Source organism: Chaetodon trifascialis, chromosome 6 (assembly GCF_039877785.1).
Source record: "Chaetodon trifascialis isolate fChaTrf1 chromosome 6, fChaTrf1.hap1, whole genome shotgun sequence".
Lineage (NCBI taxonomy): Eukaryota > Metazoa > Chordata > Actinopteri > Chaetodontiformes > Chaetodontidae > Chaetodon > Chaetodon trifascialis.
Window position 1 is genome coordinate 20879686 of NC_092061.1, and position 18571 is coordinate 20898256.

The 18571-nt window shown below is 43.1% G+C and overlaps 1 protein-coding gene across 1 annotated transcript in view; it reads left to right on the top strand.

Moving 5' to 3' along the window:
* antxr2a (ANTXR cell adhesion molecule 2a) overlaps positions 1-18571 on the top strand; it is a 73605-nt gene that overhangs the window by 22886 nt on the left and 32148 nt on the right. Inside the window, exons 11-16 of the mRNA XM_070965050.1 lie at positions 4304-4382; positions 5058-5153; positions 10535-10585; positions 11725-11814; positions 13865-14038; positions 14339-14419. Of these exons, the coding sequence (XP_070821151.1) occupies positions 4304-4382; positions 5058-5153; positions 10535-10585; positions 11725-11814; positions 13865-14038; positions 14339-14419 (571 nt within the window). The remainder of the gene's footprint in view (positions 1-4303; positions 4383-5057; positions 5154-10534; positions 10586-11724; positions 11815-13864; positions 14039-14338; positions 14420-18571) is intronic.

Below are 18571 nucleotides of genomic sequence, written 5' to 3' on the forward strand. Positions count from 1 at the left end.
AGCTAATGCTAACGCCTGTCAATAATTAAAACAGGCTGTCCCAGGGTTGGGACAACATCACTCCATCTGCTCCAGTGGGGACATAAAGATGTTTACGATAGAGCTGTCCTGTTGTTTGAATGTCCTTGTGGCACAGAGATAAGGAGCCTTTTCTTGGGGCTGGAAAACAAAAATAAGAAACAATCCGATCAGTAAAATTTTCTTTCTAGGGCTAAGAATCAATTTTAGTTGATAACTATCATAATATGACTCCTATTTTGTGACATTTCTCAATGGACAGGATCCAGCCTGTAAAACTGATGTTGGTAGTTTTGCTTGTTTGTTGATGACAGCTTTACTGTACGCAACGTTTTCTGCTTGTGAAAATGATGCGATGTCTACCTTTGACCTCTCATCACAGGTTGCACCTTTAATGTGGATATGAGGCCTAAGCTCTTTCAACCAAAAAGTGTTTCTCTTTTCTCAAGATTTTATCATCAGCCCACTCTGATCTGATCTTGCTTGAGTTGTGTCATCTTTGGCATCAAACATTTAATGTGATCATCTAATTTTTCTCCTTACATTATCACATTTTTCACATAAATAATTGTTTTTTCACAACAAAAATACTAAAGACTCAGTGTTCACTGTGATGAATAGCAGAACAGAAATGAATAGAAATAAATGGCTACCGGGATTGGGAAGAAAAATAAACCCAAAAATCAAAAACTTTACGCTATGTATTGTTATTTCTACAATGTTTAGATTTGTAATGAAGGAGTTGTGTCGTGCAGCGTGCTGGTCTTGTCCTTAAAGTTACAAGCTGCCATACCGGAAAACCGTCACTTCACTTTCATTTAGTAGCGCCAGTCAGTTTTTTAGAGTGCATGTCAGTGTTTCCAAATGGTGGATGTCTCACTCTGGAGCACAACTTCTCATCTGGTCCCCAGGCTTCACGAGGCGATCCCTCCCTTCAGTCGAGTTTCCTCCCCTCCGTCAGAACTTCTGCCACACAAGCTCGCGCAGAGTGATGACTCCTGGATGCTGAGCGACAGGCCTCGCATATGCTCTGCTGTGAATTATTCAGCCCGCTCAATTTTCACATCTTTAAGGGAAGTTTGAAAGCCATTAGCGTCACCATTGTCAGCCACTCCAGCTGTATTGCATCACCAAAGCTTAGTGTCACGGCGGGCTTATTTTGTGACAGATTACAGCGAGCCCAGGGACAAAGTTTTACCAACGTGGAGCTGGAGATCTGCAGCAGGAAGAAGCCTTCTGCCATTCAGCTGGTGTCCCTGGGAGCCTGTGTCACTTTCTACCCAAATTTTGACTGATCCCTGGGCCCCGTGACAATCTTCCCTCTCATCTCGCATTTATTCAAACATAGCCATCGACCCACCAAGCAGCTGCAGCTCTCTCCTCAGTGTCACTCACTGGCTTTCACTGTGGAAAAGTTCAATGACACTGCGCATTGTTTTCAATTATTCATCTAAAGTCACTCACTTTTTTTTTTTTTTTTTTTTTTAAATCTTTTTACCCCTTTTTGTTTCTTCTTTATTTTATGTTTGGCTTGGAGTAATGGCCATCACCAGGGTTTTGTAAAAAAAAAAAAAAAAAGCATAAATGCTTTGATGCGCCTTCACCAGATATGCACAGTGTTGTTTATAGGCCTTTACAGGAAAAAAAAAAAAAAACTGCAACAGTTTTCATTACCCATTATCTGTCTCTGTTTTTAAATCAATTAAGCAATGAATCCATTTGTGAATAAAATGTCAGGAGTTAATGAAAAACACAAAGCACAAGATGACATCGTGCTGTTTCCTGTTCTGTCTGACCAACAGTCCAAATCCAAAGATATTTAATTTACAGTGATGTAAAAAAGAGAAGACAAATCCTCACATTTGTGGAAACATTACATTTTTGGATTTTTTTTAATTGACAAATGACTTAAACAATGTGTTGATTAAGAAAAGTGCACTGTAACTGTAATACACAGAATAACCGCTTTAACAGATGTTGTCACCCGATTGCTCATCGTTCTTCTGCTAATATTCCTGGAAATGAGAGGGTAAAAATAAGGCGAGCATGTTTGACTTATGCCTCTGTGGCAGAGCAGATTCTGCCTACTCAACAGTAACTGGGTAAATTAGCAGTCAGTGTCTCAGGGAGGAAGAAAAAAGGCCTCGCTGACTATGGTTGGGTTGTGGTGCATTAAGGATGTCCAGCGATGTCAGGGGAGCGGGGGGCGTTTGTCAGTGTAACTCGCTTGGGAGCTTTCCTCCTTCACTCGCCGAGCTCCACACCTCCAGCTTGATTAACAACGTGCCCACCATTATCACGGATTGAGGGTGTCAGCTAAATTAGCCTCTCCCCTCACCCATTCAGCACAAGCACTTAGTTAACATACAAGGACCTGGAACAGCTTCGCTGAGCTGCAGAGGCGAGCAGTGTTTCACTAATCCACGATGGACACAAAGAAATGCTTTCTGATAGAAGCAAACTGGCGCACACTCAAAATCAGGAGTTTTCAAATCATTAAGAGTGCACAGTGTACAATCATGATTAAAAGGAGACAGGAGAAGGAACGTGGCTTCTCTGGTGCGCATGCCCAGTGATGGTTACAGCCCACTCTCCTCTAAACAGGTACCGTAGGTAGGATCAGGTGCATAAGTTTTAAACCAACCGAGTACCTGGGATAGAAATAGAGCACATAGAGCGGATCAAAGGAAAGTGTTTGACTCTTAAAAGTTTTTGTGAGTTCTTTGTCGCTTGACTGACTGTTGATTGTCTGACCTTGCTTCTGTTGTCTTGTGTGCTGGCTGTACAGTTGTCACATTCTGAATTTCTGTTAGTGCTTTAGGCTCCTGTGCCAGAATTGAACTAGAACAGACTTTGCTGTAAGTGCAGCAGACTGTTAGTGCTCATGGAGTAATCTGCAGTGTCACCTAAAAATCAAAACGCTGCCATTTCTCTGTAACTTCAAAACTGAATATTTATCCTCTACCCCTCTCTTACCGCTTTAAGTGAGCCTGTACTTTATGTGTATACTTCTGCTCAGCTAAACCATCCCTTACAAATATAGATAAATTGATCTTGGAGATCTTACTTAAATATGGAGGATCAGCATCACGTGTCAAATGAGAAAATATAACATAGATTAAACAAATAAAAAGCAGTAAAAAACAAGAGGGGCTATCAACAAGTTGAGTGTCGTGTCAAAGTGCATCTGGTTTTAAAGTTCCATGAATTGTGTTTTAAATATTTAGCGTGGGTAAATTAGAAAAGGTGCAAAGGAGTCAGTTCAGAAAATTTAGAATACAGTGCATAGTAATGGACACATGGCCTGGTTGCTCATCTGTTCTGAACCACAGGAGAATTGGTGGCCCAAGGCACTGCCTCAGGCAACATCCAAAGCAAAGCAAAGAGCTCTCTTGTTATTATTCCACAGCACCAGTTTTTATGCAGGCCTCCCCTGTACGCTACCACACACTCACAGCTGGCCCCTCACACACACAATGCCACTCTGCGTGCTTCTTTCTCTCTCCCCCTTTTTGTGTTGAAGGGAGGATTTCAGGCGTTTCACTCGTTCCATATCCTGAATTCTCATTAAACCTGCGGTAATTGGATTGGGCGTAATAGACATATGGAAATTGCGGTGCCGTTCATCATTAGGGTTTTAATTGCGCCCATTTTGGCTTCGCATTTTTTCTTCTAAATAAGTCATACGAGTTCACGAGCCTTGTTACCGCTAGTCAGGTTACTTCATCCACACACACTGACGGATGTGATAATGAGAGGATTTCCTCCCTCTGAGTCTGACCATTCAGTTTGTGCCCATTGTGTTCATTACTGAGCATCGTGCCACTGTGAGCGCTGGACTTGTGACTCCTTTTTAAACAGGATTTGCTTGTGAAATAATAGAATCAAGTATTGTATCACTGGAAGTCAATAAGGGGTGTTTTGTAGAGCCCTACTGATGATTTCCCTTTTGTAACTCTGGCAGTATGTGTAGGTGGTTTACTGTACCAACCAGTGTACCAACACTTCTATGTGGGAATCGAACAAACAACCCTTTGATTGGACAACCTGCTCTGCTTCCTTAGCCACATTTGCACCTTTTCTAGTCGAAAATACATACAAATGCTACATAGATGATATCAGCCTGCGGGTAGATCAGCTAATGCTTTCTAATGTTACGTTGGACACTTGGAGGACTCTTCAGCAGTGGTGTCCTCTCTGATGTCCATTTAGTTCACTTTGTATGCATCAGATATGGTCAATTGAACGTATGACTGTGACACTAAAAAAACTCCTTTCTTTGCAGGACAATGGATGTTCTTATCAGCCTAAACAATGGCAAGTCCTTCATCTCCAGCGCCTACACCATCACTGCCTCCACATGTGTGAGTCTGAATTACGTTCATGTTTGAAACCAAATGAAACCGTCTGAAACGATCTTCCCTGTATTTTTCACCTGTGCATGTTATATAACACACACTTCTGACATGAACTGAAGCTCTCCTCAACTTTCCCTCACGCCTCACTTTCATCTTTTGAGCCTGATTTCGTCAGTTCATTTTTCAGTTGGTGTTGCTCGTATTGTGGTTTGAGTACGTGCTTGTTGCAGATTTCCTGTCCTGATAAGCAGAACTCCCTCTGCCATGTTCATCATGTGTTACAGTTTTGTTTCTCCAGCAGTGCTCAGTTTTTCCCAAGTTTCTCTCTGTGGTTTTTGCACACAGCAATAGAAGCATGAGAATTTTTTTTGAGTGTTGTTTTTTTTAATAGTTTTTTTAATGATAATAAAACATATGTGATATGTCCCATTTTTGGGTCTAGTCAGCTTCCACTTCACATCCCTAAACTAAAAGCATGAGATTGCAGGGGTCTAGTTGTTTTATTTATTATTTATCTTCGTCTGCATTTCAGCTTTTCATTCTAAAAAAATTGTGATATTTGTCCACCAGTTAAAAGACACTTTGTTTGCTATCCAGAAGCAAAAAATAGCCACAATTTGATCACTGATATCCATTTTTTGAATGAATAAACTGATTAATGGCTGTCCTTTCCCCCTCTAGTCAGATGGTTTGGTGGTGGCCATCGTCTTCCTGGTGCTGCTGATCCTCTTAGCTCTGGCCCTCATGTGGTGGTTCTGGCCTCTTTGCTGCACAGTGGTGAGTGTTGCTACTCTGCTCAGAACCAACTCTGAACATATTTAACTTTGGGCAGCCAGAGCTGATGATTCATTCACTCTGGGTTTGCACGCAGACAACAACAGCAGGTTCTGTGCTGGCAAAACATGCCAAATAGCTCATATGCTCCCTGTTTACTGCTACCTTCTTTTAATCTGATGACAATAACATGACTTTGAATGTCTCATTTTAATAAAATCAGTTGCATTGAGAGCAAAAGTCAGGAGTGGGAACACTAAATATCTTCTGTGGATGACAGTTGTAGACATCCTGTAACCATAAATCTGTGATAACCAGCAGCTCAGTGCCAGGTTTAAGTGTGTGCGAGGCTGTGTGTATACAGCATGCTCACCATTGTTCACAGCCAGCTCTGAAGGGAAGTACTGTCGAACATCTGTTCAACCCCTTCACCTCTCATTTACCTCCTTGATCCGCGGTGGCTTAGCAACACCACAGAGGAAGAACCTCAAACAGGAAGTGAAAAACCCACATCCTGCAGAGCAGTGGCTGGTGGCTTCATGTGATCATACACACGATCAGAGAGGAGATGAAGTGAACAAACTGTGTTTTAAGCAAGACAACAGGTAGATTAGCAGGAGAAGAATGTGAGTGACAGATTGTGTGAAACTTAACGAAATCTCTGCTTGCACAAGACTAACAATAGGCCTACCTGGGGACTGAAATGATTAATAATAATCACAGAGATTGTTTATGGTTTAATCACAGTTGAATCTGTCATGGCCATGCTGCAGCTTAAAATGCTTACTTTGTTTTGGTAAACACTGAATTCTTCTTTTACTAATCCTGTCACTGACTGTTTCATGTAGCTACACTTTGGTTTGGCCCTTGGTGTGTTTTTCCTCTTACTCCTCTTATCATCATTATTATTACGAGTCTTATTGAAAAGCGCTCACCAATCAGAGAACACCGACAGCACCTTCTGGCATCCATACAAAACAGTCAAAGTTTAAGGTTGGAGAAAATAATGTCCTAACTTTTTACTCAAAAACAGATAATCTGCATCACTGGGACTGTGTGGGTGTGGTTTGATTTGATTGATTGCGCCAGAACAATAAGCAAACAACCCGCCAACTGTCATAACACTTTGTCCATTTGTTGTGAAACTCTCATTGGTCCACGCAGGTAAATGACATCATGTTTTTCCAACTAACCTCTGCCCACTTCAAAGCGGTGAGAAAAGCACAGAGGAAAGCAGCACATACAGACATGTCCCAGGTGAAATCACCAAAACTGTTGTAATTTCAGCAAAAACTTTGTGTTTGTGTAGGATCCCATTAGTTATTATAAGACACTGATAGAGAGAAGATGTTCTCAGGGCCCTTAAGTTCTAAAAAGACAGTAAGAACAGGCTGATGTTGGCTACACGTGTCATCAGCAGCCTTAATTGACCTTGATTGTATGAATGCAGGGAGGTGCCGTTGCTGTTTGACTAAACATGTTCTGCCTCACAAACAGTCATGGGTGCTGTGGTCCAGTGTTAAACTGGATCAGAACTGAAATCCTGGTAAGCTCTGGGGCTCAGAGCCGCTGTCAGTTGTTACATTTTATTCCTTCGTTAATTTAACTTTCAACAGCATTTTCATTTCGCCTGCTTTTCACTCATGCTCAGCCCTCTGCTCACAGTGCGTTCATTAGTGATGCATGACTCCATAGTCATACTTTACATTCTGTTAACTGTGGTTGTATTGGACTGTTTGAAATCTCTGAAGAGCAGAACCACTAGATTTATGGAGGTGCATGGATAAGAGTGCCGATAAGTATCGGTACCATTAAGCCGTATCAGTATTGATATTGATGACATCTCTATAATACCATCACTGGTCATGACGGATCTGAGGCCGAGTCATGGTTAATACCAAGTGCAAGTAAATGACAGTGTGCAGGAATCTTGGAAGGACAAAATATAAACTCTTGACTCATGCAGCTGCAAGTTCAGAGGCTCTGGTGATTAAAGAGAAATTCATTAGTAAGTGCAAATGTGTTTCTCTGAATGTGGAGGTTGGAAGGTTATTCATTAACTCCACAGATCGCCACATGTTACTGGTCCCATGTGAACGGGCTGTTTGTTCAGATGAAACTTGAGGCTGCATTTAATTAACGACTCTTGAATCTGCAATTCAATTCTGAGCTCTCCTTTATCGTTTCCCTTTGAACACCTTCATTGTACTTGATGGAAGGTATTTTTGTCTTTACTCTTTTAACTTTTCTTTAGTCCCCGATATTTATGTAAACTACTGTTATAAACTCCTCCTGCCCTCGTCCCCTTTGGAAAAACACTCTTGCCCACTTAACCATTTACAAAAATCCATAACAGATTATTGTTTGGGGCTATGAGAGAGGGGCTACAGATGGTGCACCCTGGTCCTTTTCTGTTTCTCTGCTTTTTTCTACTGAGATCTGATAAAGGCAAATTTACCCTCCACTACTGCCAACCACCCTCCCCACTGCACCTCCGCTCCTGCTCACCCGCACCGCCCCTTAAATGATAGACGTCACCTGGCTTTGTGGACCTGAAGGGAGCCCATCCAGGATGAGATGGAAGCATATTTTGGAAAACCAACAAAGGCATTAAAATGTAAACCCCCTGCAGCATGTCTGGCCGTGGACGTGTTTGTCTTGGTGGAGAGAGCTGCTGTTGCCTTCCATCGAGGGACGCGGCAGAAGAGGAGGGCCATGTGTGGCTTGTTAATATTTAAACCCCCAGTCTGCCAGGTTTCAGCAATCGGGATGAGGCCATGCACACATGCACACACACACACGCACACACACACGCACGCTCAACCTCTTTCCCACAATCCCTCTCTCTGTCTCTCTCCCACATGGACTGATGCCAGGAGAGAGGTCATACAAGCTGTGGAGTGGTAATTTCTTTGTTTATGATTTGTTTGGAAATTAAACTCAGAATGGCATAGCCTTTAGTTCAAATTACAGGATTCAGGATTAGAAATGCAGTTTTGAATTAACATCACCAGTTTAACCAAATTGCAAATGCTTCACTGCTAAATTGGATGCACTTTTGGACACATTTTCCACTCATTTGGTGCTTAATATGTTAATAATCTCTGATTATTTCATGTTATTTCATGTTAGAAGTTGTCAGCGTTGCTCTCCGATGCAGAACTTTTATCTTCTCTTGCTTCTTTTCCTCCTAGGAATCATTTTTCAACAAAACAGCTTCATTTGTCCATAGTTAAAAGCACAAATCATTTTTAAATGTCCAAATATGCTACCTGCCACTGATCCATCACGATAAGCCTCTCGAAACAGCTTGACACAACACGGTTTGAGCTTGAGGTTGGGAACGAACGGATTATCAAGTCCAGTTGGACAGTTAGGGAAACAGCCATATGGGGACGATGCCCTGAACGCCTCTGATTGGTCCCATTCCCCCCGGTGTCGTGGTTGCAGTGGCGAGCTGCTGGGCCTGATGTCAGGCGGCTAAGTATCCTGTGGTTTAGTTTTTAATTACGTCGCTGTGTGCTCCATTCACATCTGTCCATCAGGTAGCTGGGAAAGAGCAGCAGAGCCCTGTCATTTGTATAATGCTTTATTTATCCCACAATATGTCCAGAAAATCTGCTGCATAATTACTTAATAAAAAGAGATAATCCTGTCAACGTAAGGTGTGGCTGAAATGATGTTAATCAGCGTATGGAGAGGCTACCAGTGGACCTTTACTGGATTTGCTTACAGCCAGTTCTGTGTCAATGAGCAATTAATTAACCCTAATTGATTATTTTTCATTATTCTAATGGCAACAGTATGTGGAGGGTGTGATGGTATCCCTGAGCTTTAACGGTGAATGAAACAGCTGTTAGGATGTATGATATGCTATAATTACATTGCTCTTTTTTCCCTCCAAAACCAATTTAGCAAATGCATAACCAGCGATGACAGTGACGTATCTGTCTTTGATGAGTAATGGACAAAGGTCTGCCTTCCACTTTGCCGCACACCTCAAGTTGAGATATGTCCTCATTGTAATTATATGTACAGTATTCATAGGCGTCTACTGTACTGTGTGTGTAGTGCTAATGTCGGCTGTCGCCTAAGAAGAGGACCGTGAACTGAGGCCTTCTCTCAAACCAACACTGGGAAAGTCTGGGATGAAGAAGTTAACAGGAAGCTCCCATTCTGTTGGTGTCAGCTGATGGGCCTTTGAGCAGAATGCTAAACCTCATTATCGTTAAACATTGAATAACTGTTGTCAGTAAATGTGACAACAGTCCAAAACCTGAACATGATAAGTTTACGTGATATAAAAAAGGAGAAAGGAGCAAACAATCCTCACATTTTTAACATTTTTATCACATTTTTTCAAGTAATTTCAGCATGGGGCATCTTCGTAAGGTCACATAATCCTCACAATTTTCAAAAACCAGAAAGGACCTCTGTGTTTTGGGAGCTTCAGGCCTGCTCTCTGTAGTGACTATTTAAAGGAAGATGACTCACAAGTCCTCAGACCTGAATACGCAGAAGAATAAACTCCACCTTTCATGTGTGATCCCTCTCACAGATGGCGTGAGTGGCGGTGGTGTGTTCAGCAATCCTGCAGTAAAAAGTTGGACATCAGTATGTAAAGCGTCTGACTGACACCTGACAAATGTCACTGTCAGGCTGCTCTTTGCTTTGCGATGCACATCTGAAAAACCCAGCAGAGGCATCTTGTCGCTGAGTGGAATCACATTGTGGACAACCTGCTCCTCAGGTGCCATGTCATCCAGTGTTGTCATGAACAGTGCCGCTGGGCTGGTCACTCTGCTGTGGGAGAGGTTTGTCGCGGTTATGTGTGTGTGTTTTTTCTTTCTGTTCTGTTTTGTTTTTTTTTTGTGCATGTACACCGCCACTCATCTTCCACGCAGACGGGTCTTGGAGCTGAGCCCATGCCTCCTCCTCTGTATCTCATTGGAGCTAATTAACTCCTTAGGACTTTATGATTGGGAGGATTGCTTGGGAGCACTGAACCCCATCCAATTAATTAAGAGCTAAACGGGCAGCGGCGCTCGCCCCAAAGACTCCCCTGTCAACAAGTTGATTTTCAGCTTTTCTTTATTTTGCACGGGGGGCCCCTGATGTTGGTTTACAAGCAGAATCCTTGTAATCAGTAGTCAGCGGGGTGATGGGGTGCCAGTTGCAGTTACAAAGCAGCCTGGCAGCGGCAGCGTCTCCGCCGTGTGATGAGCTGAGGGACGTCTCTGTTTGACTCAGTCACCTGTCACGAATCACCTCCGTCAGCCTCGTCTGTGCTTGTCTTGACAAGGTTTGAGTCTGTGTTTGTGTGTGTTTGTGTACGTCCCGTGGTGGAAAGAGCTGACGCTCTTTTGCTTTTTCTGTTTATCCAGGTCATCAAAGACCCACCACCACCGCCTCCACCTTCCCGTCCTCCACCACCTGTGAGTACATCACTCAGTCCCAGAATGTTTAAATTGGTGATACCTTACAGCATTATCGATGAAAATTAAAAGGAGAGTCACAGAAGAAATACTGCACTTCATTATACCACATTGAAAATTACTCGGACCAGAATATCAACAAAAAACAAAAAAAAATTGCTTAAAGAGAATATTTCCACATTTTGGGAAAATGGTTTATTGGTCTTCTTTCCAAGAGTTTGATGAGAGCATTGATACCACTTCCCTGTCTTATCTCTCCAGTATGAGGCTTAAGTTAAGAGGTGGTTAGCCTAGCTTAGCATAAAGACTGCTAAAGATGTAACTCGCACTTGAACAGCGTGTCACTTTTTTTCTGTTCGATTAAACAAAAGATATTATGCACTAATAATTGAGCTTTAGAGCCAAATTAGACGTTGCTCCACGCTTTCAGCCTCAATGCTAAGCGAGGCTAATTGCCTCCTGGCCCAAGCGTCGCACATACTGCACAGAAAAGAGAATGTTGGAGATCTTCTCCCTTTCTGAAAGCGAATGATATATGACGTGAATATTCCCCAAAATGTTGAAGTATTTATTTAGAAACTTTTGAGAAGTTGCTGCTGGTATTACAGAAAATTTAAGCTGATTTGTTGTTTTTTAATGTTGAATAAGCCATTTCTGGAAAAGGATATCATAGAAATCTGACTCATATCTTTGTCATCACAATATGCACAAACAGTTTTTGGTCTTCAACAGGCACTTTCTGCAAGGCTGCAGTAATGTGCAGCTGATTAGAAGTATTGAAGGAAATAATTTGAGGAAATCTACTAATTATTCAGTTGATCAAACCTGAAGTTCATTCAACCATATAGAAAGGGTTAATGGCTATAGCACATGTAAGGATATAAATATCTCTTCCTTCCTTCCTTGACCAAATGACGGAAATGACTCTTTCCTGTTTAGAGGAAATGCACTTGAATAGTGATAAATGGTATTGAAAGAAAATGGAACAATAGCAAGTCCTGCACTACCTTCTTTTTGTCCATGCAGCAGCAGATAGATGCAGTTGTTTACAAGAAAAAGTTTGCATATGGCTCCAACTATAATAAACACATCTATACTGTTCATGAGTGTGAGTCCTTTAATTTCTCTGTGTTTTTAAGGAGCCAGAGCCGCTGCCCAAGAAGAAGTGGCCGACCGTGGATGCCTCCTACTACGGAGGAAGAGGAGCTGGAGGGATCAAACGTATGGAGGTCAGAGCCTAACTATCATCCCCCAACATATTGCTTTCAGGAGCATCAAACACTTTCATCACAATCACAACGTCACTTCACTTTTATCAGGTTTGACAAGAGGCTCTCTTTGAAGTTGTCTCGATGTGAAATGATTAGAGCAGCACATTTTAAAACAAAACAATATTGAGCACTAAAAATAACTGAAATCCTATAAAGATAAAATCCCAGACAGCAGGAAGTGACTCATTTGTGACAGCTGTTATGCTGTGAACCAGCATCATGTTTTGAGAAAACTGCTGACATGCAGTCTTCTCTCGAAAGCTACAAGTTTGTCGAGTTACACGAGCTGCAGGAGGAGGGACTGACTGACTGACTGACTGACTGACTGACTGACTGACTGACTGACTGACTGACTGACCGGCCGGGCCGCTGTCCTCATCAGTCCACTGATTCCTCCGACATGACAGGCCCTGCCATCTCGTCCTTGGCCGTCCGGCCCTGATTGGATCAAGTCATTGCCAGGATGAAGGATTGAGTGCTGCTGTCAACTTGACATATCCACCTCACCCACTTCTCCTCTCCACCTCCCCCTTTCTCAACTCCCAATCCTTGGCAGCCCCTTTGTTGTCCGCCTCCTCTGATGGGAATCCAGGTTTAAAGGCGAGCCCCCCATCTCCCCCCTCATTGTTGTACCCCCCACTGCTTCTCAGCCCCGAGGAAGTTAGTGGCATTGCAGGGATTTCCAAGCATCCCCAGGGAGCTCCTACCTCTTGACTTTTCCCCACGAGTGTTGGCGAGCTGCAAGCCCGGCTGTCCCGTCCCTCTCTTCTTCCTGTGGCAGGTTGATTCCCACCGACAGGCCCGTCTCCACTTCTGAAGCTTCCCCCCCTGCGGATTGAGAACAAGGTGCTTGTTAAGATCAACCTGCCCTCTCTTCTGCATCCACATTTAAGACGCCATGCTGAGAAAAGCACCTCCACCTCCACACTTTGCCACTGCCAATATTTCAAACGCGTATTGAGCCGGCTGAGGTGAGGACGTATCTTTTATTCATCGCAGCCCTCTCTTTTCTTGATGCGGCAGGCCAGGGATGGATCCCAGAGATGATTCTGAAAAGCTGTTCTATATTGTCACGGCTTAACCTACAGCTTGAAAACTGTGTCGCTAATTAATCACCTCTCCCCATTCATGTGACGGTGGATTTTTTATCTCCTCCTTGCAACAGATGTGATGAATTCAATTAAAAAGCAGGACAGCTTAACTAACACACAGGCCTGCATTCACACACTCACACAAACACACACAATAACACATTATACCACATGTAAATGTGCTTATTAATAAACACAAAAACAGGTTTTCAGGTCATTTCGTTCTCTTATGGATGTATAGTGATAGCAGTTGTCGAACTCCCTTCTTATTATCATCATGTTTTTTCTTCCCGGTCTAGTTAGATTAGTGGCTGGAGGTGTGTTAGGCCTCCCCCTGCCTCCTTACCGGCTGTTGTCAGGATTTAGTTTGTAAATATTACGACTGATTTTTAATTAAGGTTGCAGCTAATTATTATTTACATCTTTGATTCAATTTAAGAGCCAGAATAACAACTACTCAGTGTGTGAAATACTTGTATAATGTCTTCTGTGGCTTTGAAGGAGGTTTGTTGAGTCTGAGAAAACCACCTTCATGATGTCATAGTGATGTCATCAAGTTTTTCTTGGGCTTGGAGACAAATTTACAACAGCTCAGGTTGTGGAGTGTAAAGACATGGCTTGTCAGTAGGGGTCTAGTGAAAATACACTGTCAAGTTGCATTATGGGAACTGTAGGATCCTGTGTTTTTTGGGTTTCAGGTAATAAAAGTCAGTGCTTCAGTTTGTTTTTAAGCTTAATTGTCTTTTCAGGACTACCGTCAAAACTTTCAAGTGATGCACAGACCTTTGTACAATCAACCAATCAAGGACTTGGATAATAACTTCAGGACTAATGTAGTTTCTGTCAGTAATGAATGAAAACACCAGAAGGCGTTCTTTTGTCTTAAACTGGTGCTGTGTGTGGTTTTACCTGTCCAGGTACGCTGGGGTGAGAAGGGCTCAACAGAGGAGGGGGCCAGACTGGAGAAAGCCAAGAACGCCATAGTGTCCATACCAGAGGAGGATGCAGAGGAGCCAATGATCAAACGTCCCACCCCGAAGGCTGGCCCCACCTACCATCGAAACCAGAACAAGTGGTACACTCCCATCAAGGTGAGCTCTCGATCATGTTCCTGATACTGACGTGACTCAATGCGTTACGGCTTTTGTTCCTCTTCCTTTTAATTAACGATGTTTGTCATTTGGTTTATTATACAAGAAAATCATCTGAGGTGTGCATTCTACCTCTTGAAAGGTTTTAACAGCATCTCACGGTCTTCAGGACTCGACATTTCATGTCTTGTTTTTGTGTTTTCTTGATTTTGTTTTTCCGTCCACATACATTTTTTCTTGTAACTTCTGCAAATAAGGTGACCGAACAGATGAACTAAGCCCATTTTTATGTTTAATCAGGGTCGTCTCGATGCTCTGTGGGCTCTGCTGGGGCGGCAGTATGACAGAGTTTCCCTCATGCGACCAACATCTGCAGACAAGGTAAGTCAGTGAAAAGAACTTTAACATTCTCCAACTCTTGACACTTTTGTTCCCGGTGGAAGGTTTCTATGCAGGCAGGCCTAAAATACAAACCATACTCATGATGAAGAAAATGCACAGACACGCAAGATTGAATAAACAGTGATGTGTACGTGGGAGTTTATCTGTAGGGTGTGTGTGGGATACAGCAAATCGGCATCAGAGTGTTGTGTTGGGTTTTTAGGTGCACAAACCTACAGCCCGAAGGGAGTGAGTCAATGTCTCATCAGCACAGTTTATTGTATTCAGGGATATAAATAGAGAATTTCCTGCATCAGTCAGCAGTGAGCATGTGCCTCTTCTTTTTTTGACTGTTATTAAAGCCCAAATTCCCAGTATTACTTAATTTAAGCGTTTCTATCTTGAATCTTTTGAGTCACCACAGTCACAGTTAAGAGCTCATTCTTTTATTGCAGCATTGAATTAAAGCCATTGAGGTACAATAATCTGTCAGCAGAGGAAAGCTGCTGGCACGACTTCAGCATTGTGTTGTTGTTACCTAACTGGGCTGATGTGAGTTGCAGCTGCAAATGCTCACTGAAGGGAGCATGACAGGGACATCCTAATATGGTCACACTTTTCTCAACCTCCGTCAGAGCACAGGACGCATATCGTCTCCACAAACCAACACACTGACACCCGACACCCCTCGGGCGGTTAGGAGAGCACGCTGCTCACAAACCACCACCAAGTCAGAGTTAACCAGATGTTATGATATGTTCTTAGCTTTCTAAGGCAGCAGTCAATCCAACAAACCACCCCATCTGCTGTTGACACTGAGATATATGCCTAATCTCAAAATGAACAGCATAGATCAGAGTCAGTTTGCAGACCGGTGTAGAGCAATGGAGCATTTAGATTTCATTTCTTGATTTCAGATTTTGGGCACAGAAACAGGTTTTCATTGCCCTCTTTTTATGAAACCATCCCTACCTCCTTTGTACGGTGGAAACCCTCCACCCGTCCCACATTAATGCTGCACACAGCTCTTTCTTGAATGTTAAAAGGTAGAACAGCATTGGTTAATTTGCATATAGTCATATAAAAGAATAAATAGCATTTGAAGCTGAAGCTCTGTGAGTGGGCCCTGAGTTTTTTTTAATGGTTAAGAGAATGATGTCAGACAGCAAACGTCTTAAGTGGAATAAAGTTTGCTTCTCTGGAGAACATGGAACAAACTGAGCCGGTGGGCCAGCTGTGAGCCTGCCAGCGGCGACTCAGGGCGTCACAGTGTTGTGGAATATATAAAACACATCAGCGTCTTTTGACCTATCATCTGTATGTCCACATATCACCGTTAAAACTATGCTTTTGACATCTAGGTCACATATAATCATTGTTTGACAATCTTTTCAGTGACTTTGCTACACATGAAACAGCAGTTACATGTAACCTAAACGTCTTCTGTCCTACAAATCAGTGCAGGCCAGTCCTTACTGCCTGTTTTCTTTAGCAGTTGTGCATGCTGTCGAGGTATCTTTGTGCAAGAAATTACTCTGTAAGGACAAGAAGGACTCAAGTATGATGTGAGTTATGTCATTGGCATGATAAATTGTTGAGGATTTGTTAAATGGGCGGCTGCTGTTTGTGTTGTGTTATGAGGTTTAATGTTGAGGCCAGGGTTTTCATTAGATGACCAAACAGGCATATTTTCCTGCACTGCGCTCGTTGGACAGGCTGCTGTTTTCATGTTGAAATGACAACAATTCCCCTGCCCAATATTCATCCAACTGTCTGAGTTTTAAGCAGAAAAAGGCAGAATGTGGAAACATCATGGCTGCGGCCCCCACTGTGTAAAAGATGATAGATGTTACCTCACAAGAGGTCACCTCAGTTGCTCCGAGCAAACAGAGTAGAAAATAGAGAGTGAAGCCCACTGGTGAGTAAACCGCTTCTGTCAAAGCTCATAGGATAGAGGAGGACATGGAAGAAGGGCTGCCAGCGGAGTCCCCGGCACCGCTGGCTCACTTCATTCACATGCTGATCACTGCGCCAAACTCCACTTTAAGTCTTTGATCAAGAGTCTACGCAGCAGACACAGGAGAGAATCAAACAGGAGGCCACGAGGGCTGCATGTGTTTGAAGTTATGTCTTAACAGAGCGGTAGTCAACGGTTAATGGAAACTGGATATTGGTGAAAACAGAAATCATTTATTTTTAAGGCAGCTATGATGTTTTTAAATCCTGCACTGGCTCACGGTTTAATTCCTAGCGTCATGATGAGCAATACAATACTTTTATTTAAATGATTTCTCTACTTTCAAGAAGAGCACCTCTTTAGCATTTAAGACATTTTAGACATTTAATTTTGAAGCAGCTTTTTAACAACTGCATCAACGAGTTAACTCAAAGTCCACCAGTGGAAACTAGAACATTTACTTATGCTTATTCTCTATGAGAGTGCATTAGTGTGTAGGTTGACAAAACATTTCAGCTCAGTGTCCATTCAGTGGCTCTTCTGGAGCTGGAGTAGTTTTTACCTGGATCTATTCCCATAGTTCAATTCAATTCAATTCAATTCAATTTTATTTTTATAGTGCCAAATCACAACAGAAGTTGTCTCAGGACACTTTCCATGTAGAGCTGGTACAGACCAAGCTCTTTTATCTACAAAGAAACCAACAAGAACAACCAACAAGTCCACTTTTTACTGACAATTTTATTCATACAGTCTTTTCATAAATTTCAAAAATGTTATTGTTCCTTGTCTTCGTATAGAGTTCATGTTGAGTCGGTATCTGCTCCTGTTGGCCCTCTTCAGCCCTGTACGAGACCTGCGCAGGATACTGGGCTGAACAGATAAACTTGACTTGATCAAAGTGAGAGGAGTCTGAACTGTCCGGTGGGAGGTTAGGTGTAGATGGCAGAGCGGGCAGCGGTGGCGTGGAGAAGAGAGAGGAGAGGAGCAGCAGAGGGAGGGGAGGCAGCGAGGGAAAAGAGGAGGGAGGGCGGCAGTCTTTGATGGCGGACAGGAAACCTCCAGGGTCATGAATTTTTCAGCGAGCTGCATCCGCGGGGTTACAAGGACTCGTACAGGTGTAAGGAAGCAGGTTGTCGCAGACATCTGTTCAGCACGGGGACCCGGGTGTCCATGCCAAACCCTCACCCCCTTCACCTCCCCTTCTCCTTGCAGAGCTACCATCCTCACCCCTCTTCCCTCCCTCAGCAGCCTCCTTTCCTCACACCCCCACCAATACATCCCTCCCTCAGTGCTGCCGCCCGGAGCCAGACTGCTGGATTGTCAGCAGATGCAGAAGAGAGACAGAAAATGAGAGTGAAACAGTTTTTTTCTCTCTTTTTTTTTCTTTTTTTTGTGGTCTCACATTTAGCGCCGGAGGGCCTTCAACACCAAAGGTAGAGCGGGGGTGGACACAGCTGCAGTGCCGAACTTGCCCCAGGCACAAATAAAGAGATCTGATGTGGTTTGACTGTGTTGTCGGTGAGACAGGGGAGCCGGGGAGGCACTTCAGAGCCAACTTAGCACAGCAACATCTGCCGCCAAGTTTTGCCGGGGATCGACTGGGGACAGCAGGTAGAGGAAGAGAGGAAGGTGGCAGTGAGAGACAGGGAGGTTGGCCTTATTCTCGTGTTGACTAGGGCTCTTTTTGCAGAGACGGTGGTGTGCGTGCATTTTTATTTCTTTATTTTTTTCAGTAAAAAAATACCCCCCCCCCCCCAGGTATTGTTTTCTAAAAGCAGCTGTCCACAAAATGTCCAAACAAGGTATGCAATGAATGATGCATCACCATACATTAAACCCTCTGTGTCCACCTACGGAAAAAAGACACACAATAGTAGGCAAGCCAGAAATGGAGGACAGGCGCTAGAGTTCCTCTGAGTCTGCGTGGAGTTCCATTTGTTCCTCTTCTTCTCATCTGTTCCTCACCAGGGGGACGTGTGGGCTGATTATGCTGCAGTGTGTGGAGGTTAATGGAATTATCTGATGGACCTTTATACTACTGCTAGAGCATATTTGCCATTGAGTTAATCATATTTTTGCCAGGGGGGCGGCAAAAAAGTAGTAATGAGGTGATAAGTACTGATCATTCATAGCAAAACAACGCGTCCTCATACCTAAATGACTGAATAGGTCGACTGCCAATGATTCCCAAA